Source organism: Felis catus, chromosome C2 (assembly GCF_018350175.1).
Source record: "Felis catus isolate Fca126 chromosome C2, F.catus_Fca126_mat1.0, whole genome shotgun sequence".
NCBI classification, from domain to species: Eukaryota; Metazoa; Chordata; class Mammalia; order Carnivora; family Felidae; genus Felis; species Felis catus.
This window is the reverse complement of record NC_058376.1, coordinates 18,317,755-18,342,915: the sequence shown is the minus strand read 5'-3', so window position 1 is coordinate 18,342,915 and position 25,161 is coordinate 18,317,755. Positions and strand designations below refer to the sequence as shown.

General features: G+C 40.3%; 1 protein-coding gene across 32 annotated transcripts in view; it reads left to right on the top strand.

The window, feature by feature from the left end:
- The window catches only part of LOC109503361 (translation initiation factor IF-2-like), a 330,936-nt gene that overhangs the window by 202,957 nt on the left and 102,818 nt on the right, over window positions 1-25,161 (top strand). For 2 of the 32 annotated variants that reach the window (XM_045036709.1, XM_045036703.1), the window contains one exon: window positions 13,605-13,860. The exons of the other annotated variants lie outside the window; for them this stretch is intronic. In XM_045036709.1, the coding sequence (XP_044892644.1) occupies window positions 13,605-13,708 (104 nt within the window). In that variant the 3' untranslated portion in view covers window positions 13,709-13,860. Of the gene's footprint in view, window positions 1-13,604; window positions 13,861-25,161 lie in introns of those variants that run through there. 32 annotated transcript variants of the gene reach the window in all.

Genomic DNA, 25,161 nt, shown 5'->3' with positions numbered 1-25,161 from the left:
ATTCATACCCAGTATCCCCTGAAGGTGTCCTTTGAAGTTGAAGATCATGACTCCTCATCTATAACAGTGTTCCCATATTAAAATAATAGAATACAAGTATATTTGAAATTGCACAAAATTCTAATTGTCCATTAAGTGTCTGAAGAGACTCGTGTGTGTTAGCAATCGCCTTCTCTTACCGATTTAATCCTTTCGGTGGCTGTGTTCTAACAACATTGAGGCATAGCTGATACCAACGTGGGGGAGAAGCAGGGCCTTGGACACTAATACCACCTATGTCGTGACAGATTTCAGCAGTAAATTAAAGCTGAAGGAGTCAAATATGACGCATGTCGTGCTTAGGATGACAGGGCCATATCCAAATGTCGCCAAGTTTGGCTGTGGCTTGGGCTGGCATCTCCAACAATACTGTAAGCCAGTGGGAGAATGGAGAGACCAGGACTGAGAAGAACCAGTGGTGGTTGCAGAGGTGGCTGCTTGCTCAAACACGTTCATCTCAGCTTGATCTGGGCTGGCCTGGATTCTCCTTCTGGAACTAATGGGAGGTTTGGAATAGTGAGAGGAGAGCCAGGTCTGGGGGTTGTTGTACAGAAATGAGGGGAGTAGTGGAACTCACTATCAGATGAGAAGTTGAACTGGTTCAAAAGAAGACTCTGGCCTTCATCAGGGAGTACAAATGGCAGGCAGAACCCTCTCTTGGGAAGGGGGGAAGGGTGTGGCGGGTTGTTAAACCCATAGATAAGAGGTCGGGGCATTATAGCAGGATTTCAGATCCACTACAGGAATTTTTCTCAGTAGGCCAAGTATGTGGCCAATGTCCTCTTCAGGCCCATTAGATGGCAGGTGAGAAATAGAACCACAAATCTAAATGGCGGTTCCTTATATAAAGTCTTTCTTGGTTGAAATGAAATCACTAACTGGGTGGAACAGAATCTTCTGGTTGAGGGGAATTAGTTCCTATAGGCTGTGGGTCAGAGTGACAGTAGCAGTGACGTGGTGACATGCGGTGACTAGCCTTCCTGGTTTGTCCAGGATTAAGAAGAGATTTCTGGGACATGGGCCTTTGAGTTGTAAAACTAAGACAGTCCTGTTTTAACTGCTGGTCACCCTACGAGGAAATAAATGTATCTGATAGTCTTGGTCAAGCACCTCCTCAAGTATTAACTCAGGGTTAAATATGAAAAAAAAATAGCTCTTTGTGTTTATACAAAAGTGTGAAATGTGGGCTTGGCAGTAATTTTGGTGAGAAAATAATATTCACTCATTTTTTTTTTGCTGATGTATTTAATCATAGAATCTTAGAATTTCTGAGTTGAGATGGAAATTAGATGTCATTTAATCTCTCACTGAGAGAATGATAAAATTGAGAGCCAGGGAGTTTCAATAAATAACTCAAGTTTGGATAGTTAATTAAGGGCATACATTTTTTGCTTGGCCATCCAAATTCTTTGCTTGGCCTCACTCATTTGTTCTGCAGCACCTAAAGCTTTTTCCTTTTTCCTCTTGGCAAGAGACTTTAAAACAATAGATCCTAAGAATTCTCATCACAAGGAAAAAAAATTTTTTCCTTCCTTCCTTCCTTCCTTCCTTCCTTCCTTCCTTCCTTCCTTTTTCTTTCTTTCTTTCTTTCTTTCTTTCTTTCTTTCTTTCTTTCTTTCTTTCTTTCTTTCTTTCTTTTTCTCCTTCCTTCCTTCCTTCCTTCCTTCCTTCCTTCCTTCCTTCCTCTTTCTTTCTTTCTTTCTTTCTTTCTTTCTTTCTTTCTTTATTTCTTTCTTTCTTCCCTTTTTTGTGTTTGATGGTTTTTTGTTTTTTGTTCTTTATTTTGTTTCATTTTGTTTTGCTTTGTTTTGGTATCTGTGTGTTAACTGAACTTACTGTGATCATCACTTCACAATATATGAAAGTCTAGTCACTATGCTATATTCCTTGAACTTTTATGGTGCTGTGGGTCAATTATATCTCAGTATAACATGGGGGAAAAAGAGACTTTACCACATATAGAATAGGCTGATTGTTCTTTTTTCAGTTAGATTCAGTCAGCCTTCTTTAGAAAGTTGTAGTCAAATCTATTACAGAACTCTAAGAATATCAGGCTGCAATGTTTCTATGACAATTATTGCTCTTACTACCGAGAGCATGACTACCATTATCACAATTACTGTAGTATGTGGGGGAATAGAAGACAATGCTTGTTTCAACCCCAATTTCTTAGGTGGGTTGCAGTGAAGAATACCATAAATTCAAGGAGTCTAGGAGTACTTCTTGGCTTACTAGATATCTCTTCATGGTCCCTACTGTAAATCTCTGAGATGGATGCTGAGCTCTGGGGTCAGTCAATTTATTCTTTCTTACATGTTGTCATTTTGGTTACTGCCTGGGCTATAAGTCATGTTGAGTTCTTGCATCCCTGCAGTAGGAAAAGAAATAGAGTATTGCACAGTGACCAAAGCTTTGACCCTGTACACTGTTACAAGAGAATTCCATACCTGCAGAGTGAGTGAAAATGACAAATAACTCTTTAAGCTTCAAAGTTTAAAGGAACAGATCAATTTCACCTGGAGGGTCAGCCTGTCATTTTTCATTCCATGTATTGTCAGGTCCATCATGTTTAACATGCCCAGAGTAGCTCCTGGGGGTATTGTCTGCTACCGAGAGTCACCAATAGAAGAATGTTTTGAACAAGTGCATGGATAAGATGTGTTCGCGGGCGCCTGGGTGGCTCAGTTAGTTAAGCATCCGACTTCAGCTCAGGTCATGATCTCACCGTCCGTGAGTTTGAGCCCCGAGTCGGGCTCTGGGCTGACAGCTCAGAGCCTGGAGCCCGTTTCAGATTCTGTGTCTCCCTCTCTCTCTGCCCCTCCCCTGTTCATGCTCTGTCTCACTCTGTCTCAAAAATAAATAAACGTTAAAAAAAATTAAAGAAAAAAAGATGTATTCGTAGTTTAAAGGTGCTCCAGGTAAGTTTTGAAACAAAAATAGTTCAGATTCTTCACTCCTTAAAATTTACTCCAGAAGATGATCCTTGAAATAGCTCGTTGGTGTTTCATCTGGTCCCCTTCAAGGTTGCACTGAGAATAAATTTGATCTGGGTTAGGAGTTGAAGACATAAACTCATAGTTTGTCTCTTCAACCTCTAAAATTACCAAATGAAAGGTCAAATAATTAAATATCATCACCAATGATGTTGTTGTTGTTGTTAACATGACATCACAGATTTGATTCGGTTGAATAAGAGACTGATTTATTTGCCAAAAAAGTGCCTTGATTATTTTGGAATTGAATAGACACTATTTTTGTGAACAAACAAACAAACAAACAAACACCCAAAAACTTCTCATTGTTCCTAGGGAAATTATGGATTGTTGGAATGGTGAAGAAAGAAAATGGATGTTGGGAGGAGTCCAGGAAAGACGTGTCTGGCACGAAAAACTGTGTTCTTCCACAGTAGCGTTGAGCTGGGGAAGGGGAATTGATGTTTCAGAATTAAATGTTTCATCCCTAGAATTCCAGGACTTATTTTCTAAACCACCCCAGAAACTTCCTTTAGTTTTGCGCCTCTCCAGGTAGTTCTAAGACGTCCCTTGTTGACCAGTAGGCAATTTCTAATGGGGAGTTTTTAAACTTGGCTAATGTCACCTCTGTCATGCTCTCACATAAGCACTAAGTTTAATGTTATATAAGTGGTAACAACCTAGAGTTTCAGGTTTCAGTAAATATAAGGCCTATTAAGTACTAAGTGAGGTTCGTTGCTTTTGATACTTAATAAGTGTTTAGCTTAAAATAGTCACTTTTTTTTTATTTTGGTATAAAAGACCTTACATGTACTTGCTGGACAATTAAAGATTAGCTTCATGAGAAGATCAAATTTAGATGGTTAATAAACCCACACCAGATTGCTCTCACAGGCAGAATAAGAGTTTTTCCCTGTAATATATTGTTTTCAATAAAGAATCAGTCCCTACATTAGCTATTCCAATATTCATTACAAAGGAAAACATAATAAACCATATCTTGTCGGATTAAGAAGCTCTTGAATCAACCTTCAGAAGACAAAGTGGAGCTTCTGAATAAACAAATTATATTATGCAGGGCAATGCCAACAGGCAATCTTAATTATGCTATCTTCCAGCATGTGATAGTATTTCTTATGAATTATTGTGGACAAACACTTGGGACAGCCACCAATAGTGTAATTTTTAGAGTAGCTGCATTGTGTGGTGGTTCTTACGCTTTTCTATTGTGCTTAAGAATGCCTAGTGTTATCATTTTTCTTTAATTTGATTTAACTCACATTTGATCTTGTAATTTGACCAAGAATAAATCTCTATCTAATTAACAAAACGCAGAAGGGAAGTAGGGACAACACATCCCATGGTTTAGCCACATGCAAACGAGCAGGGACCTTCTTTTGGTGCATGCCGTGGAGGTTGAAAACCTTTACATATTTTCCTGTACTGATACACTAAGTGAGAAAGGCAAGCCAGAACCATCTTCTAGCTTATTTTCTCCTGTATAAAAATGGAAAAATTGCAGTTAATGGATGCTACTTTTAGAAGGATGGTACAGGGGCGCCTGGGTGGCGCAGTCGGTTAAGCGTCCAACTTCAGCCAGGTCACGATCTCGTGGTCCGGGAGTTCGAGCCCCGCGTCGGGCTCTGGGCTGATGGCTCAGAGCCTGGAGCCTGTTTCCGATTCTGTGTCTCCCTCTCTCTCTGCCCCTCCCCCGTTCATGCTCTGTCTCTCTCTGTCCCAAAAAAAAATAAATAAACGTTGAAAAAAAAAAAAAAGAAGGATGGTACAAAAAAAGTAGCAAGGAATTTGCCTCAAGCAATATAAAACATTATACCCATGTTTTATGCACAAAAACATTGCTGAAAGTTTTCATTGTATATCTAGATTATATGAATAGAAGATTAAATTCACTAAGGTTGAACTGGTTATTTGAAATGTCATTGATTAATCTTCCTGCAAAACAGATTTTCATTTCTCATGCTTGCTGGAAGCATGACAGAAACCATCAATAAAGCACCTGTGTTTATAATAGACTTCATGAAGGTAGACAGAGTTTCCATATTTTGTGATATGAAAATCCGTTTTGTAGCCAAAGTTTGGTATAGCGTTAGAAGCACTTTGGGCCATTTTTCAAGTCTGCCCAAATCAAGGAATTCCTCTGAAATGATCTCACAAAATTTGTCCAGATTCACCTGAATGTGCTTCTAGATCAAGGTTTCTGCATAAAATATCACAGAAAAGCAAATTGCCTTTGTCAGTTAGTTTAGTAGTCTTATGTATGATGCACACCTTTCTACTACTTTTGATATATAAGCAGTTCGAGGTCAGCAGAAATAGCTTCTAACCAACAGTTTCATTCCAACATTTCCGACATGTACTGTCTAAAATGTGACCAAGATAATGTGATGATTGCTTTCTGAACTTCTCCTGCTATTTCCTCTATAAAAAGCATCTTTATGGGCAGATAATCTGTGACAAGCTTGACTTTTTAAGGTAGTTTCTCTAAGTGACAACCGTGGCCTATCTAATTTATTTTCCCCCACCTATATGACAGCAATCAACCTGAATATTTAGGTTTTCTTGTATCAGATAAGATGTCCTAATATTAATGAAGGATAATTTTATGCATTTCAATTTTAATTTTATTTAATTTTTAAATAAGCAATATATTCACATGGTTCAAAAGGCACCAAAGAATATTCATTGAAAATTCTCTCTTCACCCTTGACTTTCAGCCACCCAATTACATTTCCTGGCGATAAGAATGTCACCAGTTCCTTGGGTATCCTTCCAAAGAGATTCTGTGCTGCATATATAAACATATACATCTACAGATATAAATATGCTATATGTTGGGGAGCCTCTAATGAGCTATGTAGAGTTTCCTGATTTCCTGTGTGGTGTTGGCTCCCTCGTACTTCCAGACAGCACATGCATCAGAATGTCTGAGTGGTTTCCACAGGTGTACTAGGCAGTAGCAGCAGAGAAGCCATCGGGTAGAAAGTGGTGGTGGTGGTGGCGGGGGGGTGGTACGGATGAGAAGAGGTACGCGAAGCTACACTTGCGTTGAGGTGGGTCTTGAGTGACAGCTTGCAGTAAAAAGTCGAGCCAAGAGGGCATGAGAAAAGGCACAAGAGACATCCAATACACAAGACATTCTGGTGGGATACACAGCCAGCCCATCAAAGTAGACAGGTCAGGAAACAGGTGTTGATACTGAGATTATAGCACAGACTCAGATTTTAATACAATCTAATTCTAAAAAGAGACTCATCTTGAGAATTTTCACTCCATGGATTGGCTTTTCCTACTAGGCTTCTTATTTTGTATTTTTATGTTTTGGGTAAAATGTACATAACGTAACATTTCCCATTTTAATCATTTATAAGTGCACAATTCAGCAACATTAAGTACATTCACATTGTTGTACAACCGAAGAGGCTTTTGTAGAAGAAATGCATGGTAGAAACTTTCAAATATTTGCTCACATTGCAAGTTGCTATTTTATGCCTATTTTTTCACTTCGGCCCTTGCTATATCCAAAAGTGTATGACTTTGAAGTCTTTCTGTGAATTCACCTTCTGCAGATCCCATGCCATGGAGATCATTAAAAGAACAGTGTTATGTCTGGAGTTCTAGAACTCCATAAATGGCTGAGAAATTCCAGGGGAGAAGAACCATTAAAAATGGCCATTAAATATTGTTTTGAGAAATGCCACTTTTTGAAGTACCTGGATATGCATTATTTGTACTGCTGATAAGCCTGGGAGACATCAAATTGTGCAAAGGTCTTTCTCCTAAGCAGAAAGAGGGATGGTTGATTCATGATAGGAGTTGGCTTTGGGTAAGTGCTTTATGAAAAACCACATCAACTTCAGATTGTGTTGATGACCATTGGCAGAGATAGGATGTGTCTTGATTATATAATTCTGAGGGAAAAAATATATCTTTCTACCTTTTAGTGGGTTTGCGCACTGGCTGGCGTAAATACGATTTTTCTCCTTTAAATCCACAGTTCCTTAAAATGTGCCTTGGGAAAATACCTAGATACTTTTCAATAATCAAGTGTCTCTAACGGCATGTATACTGAATACTAGAATACAAAATTCCAAGAACATGAAGCATTTTCCTCTCAAAAAGCATTTGAGCCTTCCTCTCTCTGTAGGATGGATGAAGCTTCTCACTAATGGTGCCACACAGCACATTTGTAAACTCCTACTTCGGCGATGTCATCAAGTCTGTGATTGTTAGACTCACGGACACAAGCATGTACACAGACACACATTCACACATACAAACCACTGGTTAAGGATCTTGACCCCAAAGATCCTAGTTAGAAATAAGTCATATCAGAGTCACTTTCCATCTTGTACACACAAAAATTTATAAGAATGGGGGTAAATGCTGCTGCTTGCTCTTAGTCTGTTGAGGCTGCTATAACAAATACCATAGACTGAATGGTCTGTAAACAACAGAAATTTATTTCTCACAGTTCCGGATGCTGAGGAGTCCAAGATCAAGGCACAGGCAGATCTGGTGCCTGGTGAGAATTTGCTCCCTGGTTCATCGTCGGCTGTCTTTTTACTCTGTCCGTGCACCTGTTGGAAGGGGCAAGGGAGCTCTCTGGGCTTTTTTTTCCCCCTTAATTAAAAAAAATATGTATTTATTTTTGAGAGAGAGACTGAGTGCGAGCAGGGGAGGAACAGAGAGAGGGAGACACAGAATCCAAAGCAGGCTCCAGGCTCTGAGCTGTCAGCACAGAGCCCGACGACAGGGGGGCTCAGACTCACAAACCATGAGATCATGACCTGAGCCAAAGTCGGATGCTTACCCTACTGAGCCACGCAGGTGCCCCTCTGGGGTTCTTTTCCTAAGAGTACTAATCCCATTCATGAGGTCTCAACTGTCTTGCCCTGGTTGCCTCCAACTGCAAAAGGCCCCACCTCCAAATACCATCACACTGAGGATTAGGTTTTAACATATGAATTTGGGGGTGGCACAAACATTCAGTCTATAGTAGTTCTTAAAGCATCTTGTCTAGGGAGATTTACATATAACAAACTTTTAATCATCTTATGCTCATGTTAATAGTTTAATCTGAGCTCTTTGGGGAAATAACTTGCCAATTTTTTCTGAACATGTGGCTATTCTTAAAGAATCTGTGCTTGGTATTTTTGACTTTGCAAATGGAACATAAGTAAATTGTTCAGTGCCTTTGGTATGCCGAACTAATCTGAAGATGTTACTGTGTCTGAAGTTTCCTGTGTCTTATCAAAGAGCAAGAGAGATATGCTTCACATTATGAGGAGCACAGATATTCGCAGCTTTGAAGTTATTTCTGTGTCATGTCCTATTGGATTATTTGGGCCACTGAAATAATTAATTCCGTAAAGGAATATTATTAGAAGACTTTATTATAACTTTTATGCAAGGCTCAAGGCAGTATTTCTCAACTTCGGCACTATTGCCATTTTGGGCCATCTAATTTTTCCATTTTTTTTTTCAATTGAAGTATAATTGATTAGGTAACTATTGTGGAAACCGTAGGACGTTTAGCAGCATTCCTTCTCTCTACCTTCTAAGTGCTAATAGCTCCTTCCCCCATTTGTGACAACCACAAATGTCTCCAGGTGTTGCCAAATGTCCTTTGGAGGGAAGAATGCCCACATTTTGTACTGCTGGCTTCAGGGAATCCTGATTTAGGGCATGGTTTCTAGAATTAGTCTTAATGCCAGTTGCATAAATCGAAGATGCATAAGAACAGCTGTAGCATAGTTAAAATATGGAAATAATCTTCAGCCAATAGCTAAGTAAGTGCATATTTGTCTTCCTTCTTTTAAATCGTGTCCTCAAAGTGAAAATATAGAGTCAAAACATATGCACATTTTGCATTTTGGTGTATGTTATCAAGCTGCTCTTCAGGAAGATTTGCCCAACTTACATGCTAATAGGGCGTGAGTTGTCCCCGTACCCCACATCTTAACTAGACACATGTCTTTGGAAATAGGTTTTTCGATATGTTAAGAAAGCCACCAAAATTTTGAAATCATGAATTGGTTTAATTTGACTGTTGAAGTTTGTGATTGTGTTTCGTAAGCCATGATCATAAAATTCAACATCGTCCCAAGTGAAATCAAGTTAACCTATATTAGAAGGTTTCAAGGACTCTAGAGAGAGATGAGAGTGAATTATATGTCTGGTTATTGAGACAAAAGACTGTATCAATACTCTTACGAGAATAGTGTCAACTCTGTAGTTGAGCTGATTTTGGTTTAAGTTTCTCCCTTAGAAATTCTGGTAAGGAGTGGTGATGGTATTTAAAGTATTGCATTATTTTTATCGCATTCAGTGACAAAGAAAAGCCTCACCTTCACTCTATAGTGCTTCCTCTCATGGAGTTATTTTTGAATCCCTTTTCTTCAATTGCTTTTGAGAGGCCAGAGCCCAAGTGAAACACAGTTTGGGTCTGGGTTTGATGTGAGATGGTTTCCAGAAATCAGGCCAGTAGCTCTCATTTAAAAGATAATGATGCCAGCCAGGCTTAGAGCCTTCTCCTCTGGTGGAATAAGGCCCAGCCTAGGGCTGAAAGATAGCAAATTACACACTGGAGTTGTTTGTTGTTGTTGTTGTTGTTGTTGTTGTTGTTGTTGTTTTGTCCCAGGAAGCTCCTGTGAGAGAGCCCATCCTGTGCGACTTTCTTTCCTTCTGCCCCCTTCCCAACTTACCTACAAAGCCCAAAGGACAAAGGCAATTTGCTTTCAGAATTTGCCTTATGAGTGGGTCTCCTGTAACTTTGGGGGCGGGGGAGAGGGAATAATGGGGTAAGGGACCAAAATTTATCGAACATGTGCAGCATTCTAGCCCCGTACTGGACTTCTTTCATTTCCATGGCAACAACATGAGATAGTATGTTAGTCAGGGCTCTCCAGAAAACAGAACCATGTTGTGAGTGAGTGTGTATATGTGTGTGTGTGTGTGTGTGTGTATGTGTGTGTGTGTGTGTGTGTGTGTTCAGAGAGCAAGAGAGAGAGAGATTTTATTTTTAAGGAATTAATTCATGTAATTGTGGGGACTGGCAGACCCAAAATCTGACTGGTAGGCTGAAAACTCAGGCAAGGTTTCTATGCTGCAGTCTTGAGGCACAATGATCTCCTCCTCCTTGGGAGAAACCTCAGTCTTTGTTCTTATGACCACCCATAATTTGGAAGGTAATCTATTTCAGTCAATTGGTTGCAATTGTTAATCATATACACAAATACCTTCACAGCAACATCTAGACTAGTATTCGTCCAAACAACTAGGCACTGTAGCCTAGGCAATTTGACACACAGAATTTACCCTCACAGATGGTTCTTGGAAGCTTAGACAAAGCAAGAGCCCACACTAAATGGTGTACCATTTATAGATGAGGAAACCTTGGCTCAGAGAAACTACATAAGTTCAACAAGGTCCTGTGGCTTGTAAGCAGTGGGGCTGGGATTTAAATCTGTCTCTGACTGATTCCCAAGTCTACTGTGTTCATTGCATGTTCACGCCCCACCCCCAACATATACACCTGCATGCATTCACACTGTGCACACACCCACATATTCATATTCATGCAACACACTCGACCGCACACACACACCTCCTCTGGCCCCACGCATTAACCTCTCTTACCCTTTTAGCCTGATCCCTGGAAAATCCACGTCATAGAAAAGAGAAAGTAACCCCTATCGTCTCTCATAATCACTGACATCTGAAGGGGGAGGATGCACCATCGAGTGGGGATAAACTGAGTCAGAAAGGAAAGCTGCTCTTACGCTAACAAACTGAAACCTCATGATTTTGTTTAGGCCGTCTTTTAAGAAAATATTCCGCCATTTTCAGACATATGAAAATTATTCAGGGATCTGTAGTTGGGGCTGAATCTTCTATGAGCAGAGCTGAAGAGGAAAGTCAATAACCCTATCAAGTGTTTGAAGTATTCTAAAATATATATATTTGGAAGCATCAGTCTTCATATTTGGGGAGCATTTTAGAACTTTTTAGACTCCTTTCTTACCCCTTCCCTCTTTTCAGGGAGATTAGACTATTCCATTTTTTATCAGATAGCTATATCTTAGGGTATTGCGTACCCTCATACATTCAGTGTGTGCTTTGAAGCCACTGGGAAATATAAAATGTGAAATTTAAGCAGTTAGAAATCAAATGGCACTACTTCATTGGAATATAATCATTCAACCCCTGAATCATCATGTTTTGTCTGTGAGTTAGGAGGGGGCATGGTTATTTCAGAAAAAGGAAATTTGATTGCAGAGATAGCAGATTTCTTGAAAATGTCCACATTCATCTTTTTTTCCTTTGACTCACCTTATGAGGATAGCTTTGGGAGAAAGCTGGGAAATGCTATGAACTCTTGACTCAAGGAAAATGCTGATCTTACAATGGAAAACAGTGTAGCTATTTTCCAATTGGAGATCTCTCCTTTGAATGTTTTAGGTAGGTGAGCAATTTAAATCTGGTAATTGACATAGAAGACATTTGGTTGGTTTGTACGTTTTATTTCGTAATTGACTAATTTGTGGACGAACAATAATTTATATTCATAAACGTAAGATGAATTCTCTAGATTTTAACATTACCTCCATATCCATCTGCTATGAATGCTTAAATGAGCATCAGACACACATACACACACCAAATTACTCACCATTAGAAATGTCGAAAGTATTGAAAAGTTACAGCAATAAACTGGAAATTTCTACTTTAGATGTGCACACGCTCCTTAAATTCATTTTAAAGGGGAAGGATAATAATATTTCCCATCTTTACTTTATATCTGCCCAAAAGAATGCACAAAGAATATTAAATATATACCACAAATTACAATACCTTTAGGAAGTGAAAAGTTCGTATGCTGCATGTCAGTTCTGGCAGAAAGCTAGTAAAACATTCCATAAGAACATTCATAAGATCCCAGGACTTACCAGTCCTCATATACTTTTAGTTATTGGCACAACCTTTCTCGTCTCTATTCACCAGCCGTAAAAGGGATGAAATCAGCTGTGTATTTTTGTGTGGTAGCATAGAGATGATAAACATTCAGAATTATAGACAGAACCACACATAGAACCTGATTCTCCAGTCCAGGAAACAATAAATAGAGTGGTAGAATATTTCAGGGAGAAGACCTAAGGGCTTTTAAAAATGAAAATGAGGGGAGCCTGGGTGGCTCATTCAGTTGAGCATCCGACTCTTGATCTCACCTCAGGTCTTGATCTCAGGGTTGTGAGCTCAAGCCCCCACGCCCAGTGTGGAGCCTACTTTAAAAAAGTAAATTAAGATGAAAATGAATATTTGCGACCTAATCTTATCCTGTGAAATTTTATTTCTCGGTGTGCCTTTCTGAACCAGCTAAGAAGGGCTGGGTAGAACTTGACCACAGTATTCTCCAGGCATAAGGCAGGGGACATTTAGAAGTAAAAAACAACTCCCCCCCCCCCCAAGAAAAAAACACCCAAAACTTCAGGGAACCAGAAATCCTCCCTCTTAGCTTTTGCTCTTCCCTCTCCCAGTACATCCTTTTTAAAAAAATGTTTATCTATTTATTTTGAGAGATAGAACGCAAGCAGGGGAGGGGCAGAGAGAGAGGGAGAGAGAGAATCCCAAGCAGGTTCCATGTGCCCTCAGCACAGAGCCTGATGTGGGGCTCGAACATTTGTTTGGACAAATGTATAATGGACATGGGCCCACCATTAGAGTAACATATATTAGTTTCACTGCCCTAATAATCCTTCCTAAACTCTGCCAATTACTGATTGTTTTATTGTCTCCATCGTTTTGCCTTTCCCATAATGTCGTATAGTAGAATCATATACTATGGAGCCTTTCCTTTCACATTGGCTTCTAGAAAGGGCTTTTTCCAACCCTAACATACTTGAGCCTTGCTAAAACCAACCAAGAAGCAAATGAACCATAGTTGTATAACCAAAAGGCTTAATAAACAAAACCAAATGAAAACAGCCACCATTAAGTAAGTCACATTTAAAAAAAAACAAAACAAAAGGAAAACTCCTGGGTTTCGAAGACCATTGTTCTTTCTCCCCCCCCCCCCATATATTCTTTATTCAGATACACCAATTTTTTTAAAAAAAAATTAATTTTATTTAAATCCAAGTTAGTTAACCAATATAGCGTAATAATGGTTTCAGGAGTTGAATTTAATGATTCATCAGTTACATATAACACCCAGTGCTCATGGCAACAAGTGCCCTCCTTAGTGCCCATCACCCATTTAGTCCTTCCTCCCACTCCTCTCCCCTCCAGCAGCCCTCAGTTTGTTCTCTATATTTTAGAGTCTCTTTCGGTTTGCCTCCCTCTCTGTTTTTATCTTACTTTCGCTTCCCTTCCCCTATGTTCATCTGTTTTGTTTCTTAAATTCCACATATGAGTGAAATTGTATATTTATCTTTCTCTGATTGATTTATTTCGCTTAGCATAATACACCTTAGTTCCATCCACGCTGTAGCAAGTGGCAAGAATCTTTAGATGACATGAGCTATGAGCCTAACTTTAGCTGAAGTGCACACACGGTTGTATTTTGCCTTTTAGTGGTCCTGTCGGCCTTAGGTGTGGATGAAGATCTTCTCTGCTTCCTCTGTGTTTACCTGGTAAGAGCCCCAGGCTGGCTGCTTCCTCTGATTACACTCAGCTAAGCCATTTCACCTCCCAGGATGTCAGCATTCCTGCCTCTGAGATAACATGTTCAATCTTAATGACCTATAAGGTTGCTCTTAGGATAATGTGACCTGACAGTTGCATTTGATAAATTCCTACAATTGAATTTAATACATTAATTTTGTAGTGACTCGTGTTTTGCGTTGTTTTTTTTTTTTTTCCTGGTACAGACACGGAGATTACTGTAATCTCTATGAGTCAAGGGACCGTGCCCATTTTCTTCATTGCTAGCAACCCAGCCTTTAGTGTCTGACACAAAATATGTTCTCCATAAAAATCTGTTGATTGAGTAAATGCCCGAATGCATGAATAAGTGGATAAAAGTGATTTTAAACTGGACGCCTACAAATGTACCAGGCTTACTTCTGGGTAACCTGATGGACTTTTCTATTTTGTTCCCCTTCATATAAGTAGAAATATTGCCTCTACTATTTTAATTTTACCGCTATCTCATAGTTTTAAGGCCTGACTTACTTAAATCCATGCTGAGGACAAGTAGAAGCCAATGTTTTTATTTCCAAACCATATTTCAAGCCTGATGACATGAAAACAGTGCTGCCTGATTGGATTTTCCCCTAATGAATGGACACCATAAAAAGGACTTATGTTCAATGTCAGTTATTCATATTCCCAACAACTTGTACACTCACAACTTATCACTGGCCTCTTCCCCGACAATAAAATGAAGCTCCGCTCTGAATAGAATGCAGGTTGCTCTCAGGTAAAAATACATCCTGACTCGAACAATGGATATTTGCATCTGTCTCTTGGAGGCAGCAACGTGTGGCCAGCACTTGGGTGAAATGTAGCAGTCAAAGCAAAATTGCAGTGAGAGAGGCCAATACGCTACTTGAGATATTCTTGCTGTGTAACCATCAGTCTCTGAAGTTCGAAAAAGAGAATAGAGGTGGAACGTTTACGACTCCCTTTGTTCCTCAGGCCAGCCAGTCAGCTGACATTGCTAATGGCATGTGTTAGGGTCATTAACTATCTGAAACATTAAAAATTAATGATACTTCACGTAATCATGGCTTTGTACCTTTTGGGTTGACTCGGAGGTATCTGAGGAAGATCTTGGAGAAAATATTGACCCCTGGGGCATTTGGGGCAGGACGATTTTTTGTTTTATGTGATTGCCATGTGTGGTGTACTAAATGCCAGTCGCATCTCCATAGACATAGTGTCACCTGAAATGCTACCACATTGTTTCAAAGACTCCCTGGTTCTTGGTGGTGGTGGTACCACCCGTCATTCTGAATCATTCCCATCAGGGAAGGCTGTAGAGAAAAGGAGAAAAGAGGGAAGGAGATCGTTTCTTGAGATGATCGCTTCAAATTTAAGAACTGTGGGCTTAAATTTAAATGTTCTCTTATTATAGCATTTGGGCAACGACATCCCATACCCTAGTTTGCAGTTCTGGAAAACACATTCAGTAATGAATTTAACAGATACTTTTACTGAGTGCCTATATTTTTCCAGACATTTTACTGGATGCTGGGTATAGAGTTATACATTAAACAGACATGCCCCTGGTCCCAGGGAACTTACAGTCTAATGGAGAAAGGGGACAGAACAGAAACAAGTAAACAATATTTAAGTACATCTGGAGATAAGTGCTGTGAAGGCAGTACACGGGAGATAGTGCTGGAGGGCAATGGTAAGGCGCCGTTAGAGACTTCCTCAGATCAGGTTGTTAGGGAAGCCCTAATATTATCATTTGGTATTTCAAATGAGATCAGGAAATAAGAAAGACGGGGCATCAGTATGTGCAAAGCACAGGAAAGGGTGTGGCAATAACACGCTGAACCAACAAGTGTGGAGAGAAGTGGCATAGTGCAGTGGATAAAAGCAATGACTTTGAGGTCCTGCTGATGGCCGCTAAGAAGTTTGCTTATCACCAGTGACTTTGAAAAAGTCTGTCTATTCTGTGTCTATTTCCTCACTTAAGAAATAGGGATATTACATGAAAATATCCTTATGAGTCTATGCAATTATTTTTATTGGCTTGTTCATTCTTGGAAGCTGCCAGAAGAAATTTGTTAGTTCCTCCTAGGAACACAGAAATGATCTTAGAGGTCATTTAATCTAACACCTTTATTTTGTTTTCAAGAAAACAGTGGTTCTGGAGAATTCTTCATGGTCCTGAAGCTGGTTAGTGGTAGAGCTGGGACTAGAATTCAGGTGTCCTGCTTGCTTTCTCAAATAAACAGGTAACAAAACCCAGAGCAGTCGAGAAGAGACCTCTGGTCTATTTTAATATATTACATGATTCATATTCAGATATATGTTCTTAAGAATGCATGTTTCGGGCACCTAGGTGGCTCAGTCGGTTAAGCGTCCGACTTCAGCTCAGGTCACGATCTCACACTCCGTGAGTTCAAGCCCCGCGTCAGGCTCTGTGCTGACAGCTCAGAGCCTGGAGCCTGCTTCGGATTCTCCCAATCTCTCTGTCATACTCTGTCTCTCTCTGTCTCAAAAATAAATAAAAACATTAAAAAAATTAAAAAAAAAGAATGCATGTTTCAGTCAGGACAACAAACAAATGGCACACTCAAACTGGGTAATTGGAAGAGCCTTTAATGACATGTGTGGGTAGAGTATAGGGAAATTGCAAGTGGCTGCATAGTATACCCAGGCTAGTATCAGTGTGGAGTGTTACCAGCCCTGGGTCTGAATGGGGCAGAGGAAAGAGTTGGCAGAAACAGCTGCTTGATGAGTGAATCCCATGAGAATCAAGACTTCTTTGTAAGAGGCACAGCCCAAATAAATAACCCAAGTAAATACCCTATCCTATTCTTTGTTTTCCTTCTGCTCTCTTGAGGAGGCTCCCTGTTGGCCAAACTCAACCAGAAGCCCAATAGGCAAGGGAGCTCACTGATGTAGTCCATACAGTATGACTCCCTGGGAAGAGATACAGGGGAGAGGGGTGGAGATTAGATCTGGATGGACAGAATGGGAGGTATGTGATACAGAAAGGCTTTATGCAAAGAGTATTTTTATTTTTTATTTTATTTTATTTTTTTTTTCATCAACACTTTAGGTTATCTTATGTCATGCCATATATTTGCTTAAAAATTATTATATGATAGATAAACATTTGGCCTTTATTTTGGTTTCTACTGACCTATCTTTAAGGACATGTCTACTGATTACCAAAATGACAGTCAAATTCACATAAAAAATTGAAATAAGTAATGAGCCCATCTAAATAGGTTGATAAAATTATTTTCTCAGTTCATCTGAATTTGACCAAACACTAGTTTCAATTAAGTTCTGCTTTATGGAAATTTATTCTTATTTTTTTAATTTAAGTTTTAAAAGTTTATTTATTTATTTTCATAGAGAGAGAGCACGAGCAGGAAAGGGGCAGAGATAGAGAATCCCAAGGAGGCTTCGCGCTGTCATCACAGAGCCTGACGTGGGGCCCAAACTCATGAATTATGAGATCATGACCTGAGCCAAAATCAAGAGTCAGACACTTAACCAACTGAGCCATCCAGGCGCCCCATGGCTATTTGTTCTTTACTGGGAGACATACTTGGAGTCTTTGAAACCACTGTATTTTGCTTGTAGTGCAGAATGCAGTTGCCCACTTGGAATTTCAACTGTCCATTCCCAGCATGTCTGAAAGTCTAAGTGGTAGAGCAGATCCACTGAGATTTTATTTGTATGAGAGATGATGAAGTCTCCTGGGCAAGTTTCATCTCAAGGGAGGAAAAGAGGCAGAATTACGTTCCCATAAAATGTCCTAGTTTTCAGAGAAGAGTAGAATTTTTTTTTTTTAATGAAAAGACCACAATGTCTATCATGAGAATTTGTCCTACAGTTATTTCCTTGTAGATCTATGGTCTAAGTTTAAGGGAGAGAAAAGGATACTAGGTTAAAAATGAAAGAAATAGTTTCACAAGATAGCCCCTGAGACATTGGGAACTGCTTTGAGCTTGGCATCTTCAGTAAAAGAGAAAGAGTTCTTTTCCCATTTAGCTCAGGGTACAACATTTTATTCGTTTGTTAAAAGATGGAAAAAATATAGGAAGCGCTAGCATATTGGGGTCTCTACCCTTTCAATGGCCCAGGCCTCAAGGTGTCTGTGTCCTAACTTTATTGGAGTCCGCAGCCAGTAGGTTTCAACAACAGCCAGAGGCAGACACAGCACCCCAGTCATTCTCCAGGATAGTTCTGCCGCTGCAAAAGTGGACAGTGACGATACAACACAGGATCTCCCGCAGCAATGATGGTGCTGGTGGCTGGGCACACCAAACCATCTTACCAGTGTCCCTAGCAGCATGGCAGTGCCACGTGACCTTCGTGCAATTTAGTGGTTGGCATGTCCGGTCAATAACCTCGGTAAAAGAGGAGGTGCAGAAGATGCTACCTGATAACTGAGAGGTCCCAGAAATACTCTGGTGACTCCCAAATCTAATCACAGGTTATACTTTTCAGGAGTCTGGAAGTCCTACAGTAACGAATGAGGCCCAGAATGGGGCAATACCCTTTATTAGATTGCTCTGGCCTGGAGAAACGCAGACCTCATAAATATTTTAATTTTGACATTCATTCATATATAGCTTTGTGCTGGGCAAAACTACTTTATTCCTGGATTCCTGGAGAACTCTGCTGTTTATGCAGAATTATCTAGAAGACTATTACTGCCTTTTTCTTATTTAAACATTTCCCCTAACTCTTCTAACATATTGCTATTGTCTAATTTATCATTTTATTGCTTGTAGGTAATTTTCCCTTTAAAATTCTCAGGGATCTTGAGTTTTTTTCTTTTACTTTTTGAATGTATAACAGAAAGCCAACAACCATTTCCATAGGAATATTGAGATACTGACAAAGTAGATGCCAGTGTTCACAGTTTTCATATACTCTATCAACATTCATGACTGTCCCTTCAAAATCACTTAAAAATTTACATCACTCTGCAGATATCCTCTTCCTTTATCTCTCTCTTTTTTAAAAAAATAAATATTGACTCATTCATTTGTACTGGTCCAAAGAAATATAGGGCATTCACAGAAAATTCAGAGTGGTTTCTGTATTGGTGAAAGTCATGCCCTGAGAGATAATTGGGTGCAGGTGTCTGCTGGGACCAGGTGCTTTATCAGGGAACAGAGGGACCTTTTACTCTCCATCACATCGACAGTGTACATAAAAGTGGGACCTGAAGAAGAGAAAGTGATGAATTGCAACAGAAGGATGAAAGGAAGGATATGAGTCATTAAGATTGTTCAAACACGTAAAATTATCTGTTTAGAACCCAAGCCATGGAAAGGCAGCTTCTGTGATCAGTGACAGGATCACCACAGGTAGCTCTACAAGCAAAGAGTAAATATGGATATATTGCTTTGCATCATTAGAAATCTATTCTCACCAAAAGATGTTTTTTTTAGGATTATGAAATGGTACATTTACAGTTCCTAGATCTGCAAAATGAGGATGATAATAATATCTATACGATGAGATCGGCAGATTCAATGTAATTAAATGTAAAATGTTTAGAACAGTGCCTGGCACCAAAAAAATTATTATGATGTAAGGTAATACATTTCTAAGGATCCTTTCATTGAGAATCTTTTTACAATCGTATAACTGCTTTTTCAGAACTTGGATAAACACACTAATGCTCTCTATACATATCAAATGATAATGGCACAAAGGATGGCAGCCATTTTATAACCTATTTCCACCAGTTTTCTTTTTCTTTCTTCATTTTTTTTTTTGCTTCATTTCTGAATATTCAGTGTTTTCTTTTCTTTTCTTTTCTTTTCTTTCTTTTTTTTAATTTTTTTTAACATTTTATTTATTTTTGAGACAGAGACAGAGCATGAACGGGGGAGGGGCAGAGAGAGATGGAGACACAGAATCGGAAGCAGGCTCCAGGCTCTGAGCCATCAGCCCAGAGCCCGATGTGGGGCTCGAACTCACGGACCGCAAGATCGTGACCTGAGCCCAAGTCGGACGCTCAACCGACTGAGCCACCCAGGCGCCCCTCTTTTTTTTTTTTTAACATACCCTGGTAATGGGAAAACGATGAAATCTTATTTGAGTAAAAATGCCTTTAGCAAATCCTTTGGACACTGCTTGTGAAGTCTAAATTACATTGTAATCTGTTCTATGGGAAATGTGATTTATGAGACAATTATTTTCTGATATTTGGTTGGTATTCTTTTTATGTAAAAAATGAGCCCAGATTTAATCTGAAGAATTGTAAGAGCACAGCTCCCAAACTGGTGTGTGGTCTCGTTCCCATTAAGTGAGTCAGTCAAGGTGAGCATGTTCATTTACTTGAGTGACATGTGTTAATACCGTACTTAATGACACAATCCAGCTACATCTGGATCGATGTATACCATCAATTAAAAACTGAGACTATAGCCTTTGTGCCAGTTCTCTGACCCCTACCTTGGATTACGGACCCCACTGAGAATATGCTACTCACTGTAAACTCTCTTCTTCTAGTTCTTTTTTTAAAAAAATTTTTAATGTTTATTTATTTTTGAGAGAGACAGAGCATGAGTGGGGAGAGGCAGGGAGGGAGAGGGAGACACAGGATCCGAAGCAGGCTCCAGGCTCTGAGCTGTCAGCACAGAGCCTGACGTGGGGCTCAAACCCACGGACTGTGAGATCATGACCTGAGCCGAAGTCAGAAGCTTAATCTACTGAGCCACCCAGGCGCCCCTCTTCTAATTCTTAAAAACAGACATTTAACAAATCTGTAACAAGGGATACAAGGAGAGTACAAACTAGGTAGAAGCAGGGGCAGAAGTGGGAATCTGTGAATTTTGACGGGAGAAATCATCACACCTCCCAGAGTATAAGCCCTTTTGCTACATGTGGGAAGATGAGCAGGGGTCCACAGAAGTGAGAAGCCTTTTGAAGAAGCAAGTTTGGGGGTGCCTGGTTGGCTCAGTCTGTTAGGAGTCTGACTTGGGCTCAGGTCATGATCTCATGGCTTGTGAGTTCGAGCCCCACGTCAGGCTCTGTGCTGACAGCTCAGAGCCTGAAGCCTGCTTCAGATTCTCTCTCTCTCTCTCTCTCTCTCTCTCTCTCTCTCTCTGCCCCTCCCCAGTTCGTGCTCAAACTCTCTGTCTCTCAAAAATAAATAAACATTAAAAAAAAAGAAGAGGAGGAAGCAAGTTTGTCTTGTGTGTTCAGGGAGTGGTGAGAGACCCAGGGAGTGGTCTCCAAATGCATTTTCATAGACAAAGCAGAAAGGACTGGACTTTAACGACTTAATTCTTTTGAACTGCCTTCACGTTCTTCCCAGTCCACCACGAAAATAAGGCGCAAGTTGTGTGATAATGGAGACATTAACTCACAATGAGATACAGAAATGGGAAAATCAGATCACTTGGTTCTATCCATCCTTCAGATCATGGAGACAATATGAGATCTCTTATTCACTTATTGCTACGACCAAAAGTGATTCCAAAAGGGATCCCCCTGCCTCCCCTTCGCACTAATAGAAGGCGGGCTGCACACACTCAAAAGCTGCTCAAAGCTGGGTAGGAAAAGGGAAAGCAGAGCTGAAACAGGTTAAAATCGAAGGGTCTAGCTGGACATTTTAAAACCATTTATTTCTTAATGCATCCAGAGAAGGCAAAGTCCCCAGCACACGTTCCTGCGGTTGCAAACATTTCCTTAGATTTGTTTCCCATGTTTAGTGAAGGTATTCCAGATTAGGTTAAGTAGCAGCTTGGTCCACTGAACACTCATCTGGAAACTCGTCTGGGAATTCTCTTCTTAATGGAGATTAAATATCTTGGCACGAAGTTAAAACAAAGGTTAGAACCGGGGCCACGTTAAGACTTGTCCATAAGGTATGTGGTACATGGTTTACTTCGTTCCCCTGCCAAAATTCGATGTGCTGTATCGCAGCTCATAGATGAAGTTCACGAGAGACACAAACGTTGTGGATCTCGGTTCAGTGTTCTTAGGAATGCAACACTCACCCAGTCAGCATGCCTCTGGGATCGTCGCGGCTCCTTTCTGCCCCCGTCAGTTCACTAAAAGCAATTTGATCACAGCCAAGCTTGGCCCTGTGATTCTTTCAGCTGTGGAGCTGGTACAGTCCTGTTAGGAAAGATTGACTAAACTCCACATAATGGACCCACAGAGGATAAGAAAAAATATCCCTCCTGTGGTAGGCTGACTACTAAGATAGCCAGTGCTCTCACCTCCTGGTATTTGTGCCCTTGTGTAATCTCCTTCTCTTTTGTGCAGACTTGACCTGGTGACCTTATTCGAAGGAACTGAACGTGGCAAAAGTGATGGGATGTCAGTTCCAAGATTAGCATTTAACTCTGTGACTCCCCTCTCGTTGGCACTATGTTTTGCTAGCGTGTTCTTTCGCTTTATGGCTCTCGTTTCTTGCTCGCGCTGGGGAAGCAAGCAGACATATTTCAAGTTGCAGGTGGTCCCTGGCCAACAGCCAGTGAGTAAATCGGGCCCTTAGTCCAAAAGCCTGCCAGGAATAGAAGCCTGTCAACAGAGTCCTCCAGGCACAGGAAAGAGCTTGGAGGCAGGCCCTCGACAGGTGCACGTGGAGGTGACCCGTGGGAGTCCCTGAGTAAGAGGACCCCACTAAGCCATACCCAGGTTCCAGGCCTATAGAAACTGAGATCGTTAACACTGTTTCAAGGTGCTAAATTCTCAGGTAGTTTGTTACGCAGCAATGGGTAACTATTATATCTGCTCACAGAAGTGGTAAGGCTCAGAAGTGGGAGAACAAGCATTGGAAAGAGAATTGGCATATATATTTGTATCTGTCGGACTCACCAACCCAGAGAGAATCTTTATGACAGTTGTTTTCTGTATACTGTTTATAATCATGGCAACAACCTGGCAAAGGTGGTGGTGTTCCCATGTTTTAGGTAAAACCGAGGTTGTGGAGACCAAGTTACTCGGCTCAGAACACACAGGTAGAAGGCGACGGAGGTGAGAGAAAACACGGTCTCTCACTCTGAAGCCTTCATTCCTTCTTCTGCCTTAACCATTGTAAGTGGCAAGGGGTGTGGTGGGGATTAGGGTGGAAATCAGAATCATCTGGAGATCTTTTTGAATCCAGTTATGTTGCTTTCGTTTCTGGAGGTCCTGATGCGCTTTGAAATGAGTCATACCACACAGTGGGGTCATACCAGAAAAGCACCGGACTTACAAGTTCAGCTCTCTCCCTTGCAACTTGGCCTTTTAATTAAAACCGCATTTCAACCACATTCAGATTGAGGATCTGGAAAGCGATTATGTGGCCATATGACTTGGGCATTGTGGTGTTAGGGTGTTTTGATTAAGTTAAAAATAAAGCAATAGCACCCAGCTCTCCACTATTTTGACAGACTCAACATAGTCTGATGCATCCTGGACTTGACCTCACTTACGGCCAAAAGTTGGCAAAATGGGTTTGGCTAAGCAGGGACGGATTGGGAATAGAATGGAAGAATGGTAAGCCCGGCTTTCATTTGGTGGTGGGAACAAGATTATGAGATAACGGAAGAGCACACCTCAGTGCCTCACCTTAGGAAGATACGTTTGGCCCTGGATGCTCCTATAATGGCTTCCACAGTGGAGCAGGGCAGTTCAGCAGAAGTGAGTAGACTTTGAGAAGGGCCTGTGGTTCTGTCTCACCAGCTCCTGGGCCAGGGTCCCTCTTTTAGATTCAGCCCTTCAGCTCTTGCAATACCTCCCCTGCTTCTGGCCCTGAGGAGAGACTGAGTGGGCTTCTTGCAGACCCCAGCCTCACTTCCACAGCAAAGGCCTCTTTGCACATATTTGTGGAGGATGTCACCATTCGCTGGCAAAGCTCAGTTTCTCCTGGACGAGATGACTGTATCCTTCTTCGTAACCTCCTTCCTGCTACCTCACTGCACTTTGCCTAGATTTTTCTAGAGCAGCACTGCCCTGTATGGTAGCCACTGGTCACTTGAGGCTATACAGCATTTGAAATGTGTTAGTGAGACTGAAGACGTGAATTTTCCAAAAAAAAAAAAAAAAAGAATTTTTCATCTAATTTAAATTTGATTTATTTAAATTTAAATAACCATATGTAGCTGGTGGCTAATGTGTTGGACAGCACGATTCCAGAGGCTGCTGTCTTTACGTTATTCTTTTGTTAACTTATTTTTGGTTAATATTTAGAGAACATTTTCTATGTGCCAGGCACTATACTTAGAATTTTGCGTGTATTCATCCAATTTTCACAAAACCTGATGAACCTCGTTATATTATTTACATTTTCCAGAGCAGAAAGTTAAATTTCATAGAGATGAAGTGGCCTCTCTCAAATAATACAGGCAGGAGTCAGGATTCAAAATAACGTCTATCCGGCTTCAGCCCTGTGTTTCTGTACAAAACAATGAGGCTAAATCAGCAGAAATGGAGGGTGAAACAAAACGGACACAAGACAATTAAAACATAACCCTTGGTATAATGAGTCATTTCACTTTATTGCATATTGTAGACACTGGCCACAGCACACACATTGGTTTTTGAACAACCGTAATTCAAAGCTTTCACATTATATGCTGTTTTCCTTTCAGATGTATCATCTATGAAAATATCAGTGAGCTCCAAAAGTCTATACTGGTAACGTTCACCTTTATGCTCTTGTGACACTAACTACAAATAGTAAAAATAGTCATCGGTTGTAGGTCTTTGGGCCTGTGCTGAGCCTGAAGGGTAGCCATAAAACAACTCAAAGAAGAGATATGGTGTGGACTGAAATGGCTCCTATGGGGGTAATGTTTGCAGAACATAGGAGGTACGCAGTAAATGTTTATTGATGGCGAAGATGATGAGAATTCAATTTCCGCCACTCCTTTCCTCTCCATTTTTCCTAAGGAATTTACGGTTCATTTGCAACCAACACTGTGAACGTCACAGAGACCCCAGCACTGAGTCACATAGCTGCAGTGTAATTGGATGTGATTACACTTACAGGAGAGAGAGAAAGCACATGTACTGTTAAAACTGTGCTAAAATCTCAGTCACTAGAATAGTCTGGAGCTCTTGAATGCTTTGTGTCTTATAAGCCAGAAAATCGTCAGTGCCTAAGACTCAAGCAAGTACATTCAAAACAAATCCAGCTTTTAGATCTCACTGACAGAGTGCATTTCAGTCAGATCAACGTATTTGAAAGAAAAATATGCTGCATATATTAACTACTAAGTTTCCTAACTACGAGAACCAGAACTGTAATTTTAAACCTTAAGGCATTTCTTTTGATTATTTTATTCAGCAAAATTCTTAGTGTCATTTTGGGATTTCACCAAATTATGATAATGACATTGGATTAAATTTTTTAGATTTAATTGCCAAATGACACAAACATTTGATCATCTGCTCCCAGTGTTCTTTTAGGCATGCAGTGCAGTGTTTAAGCAGACTTGTAATAAAGATCTTTCTAACCAGCTACTAGAAAGTTATGATT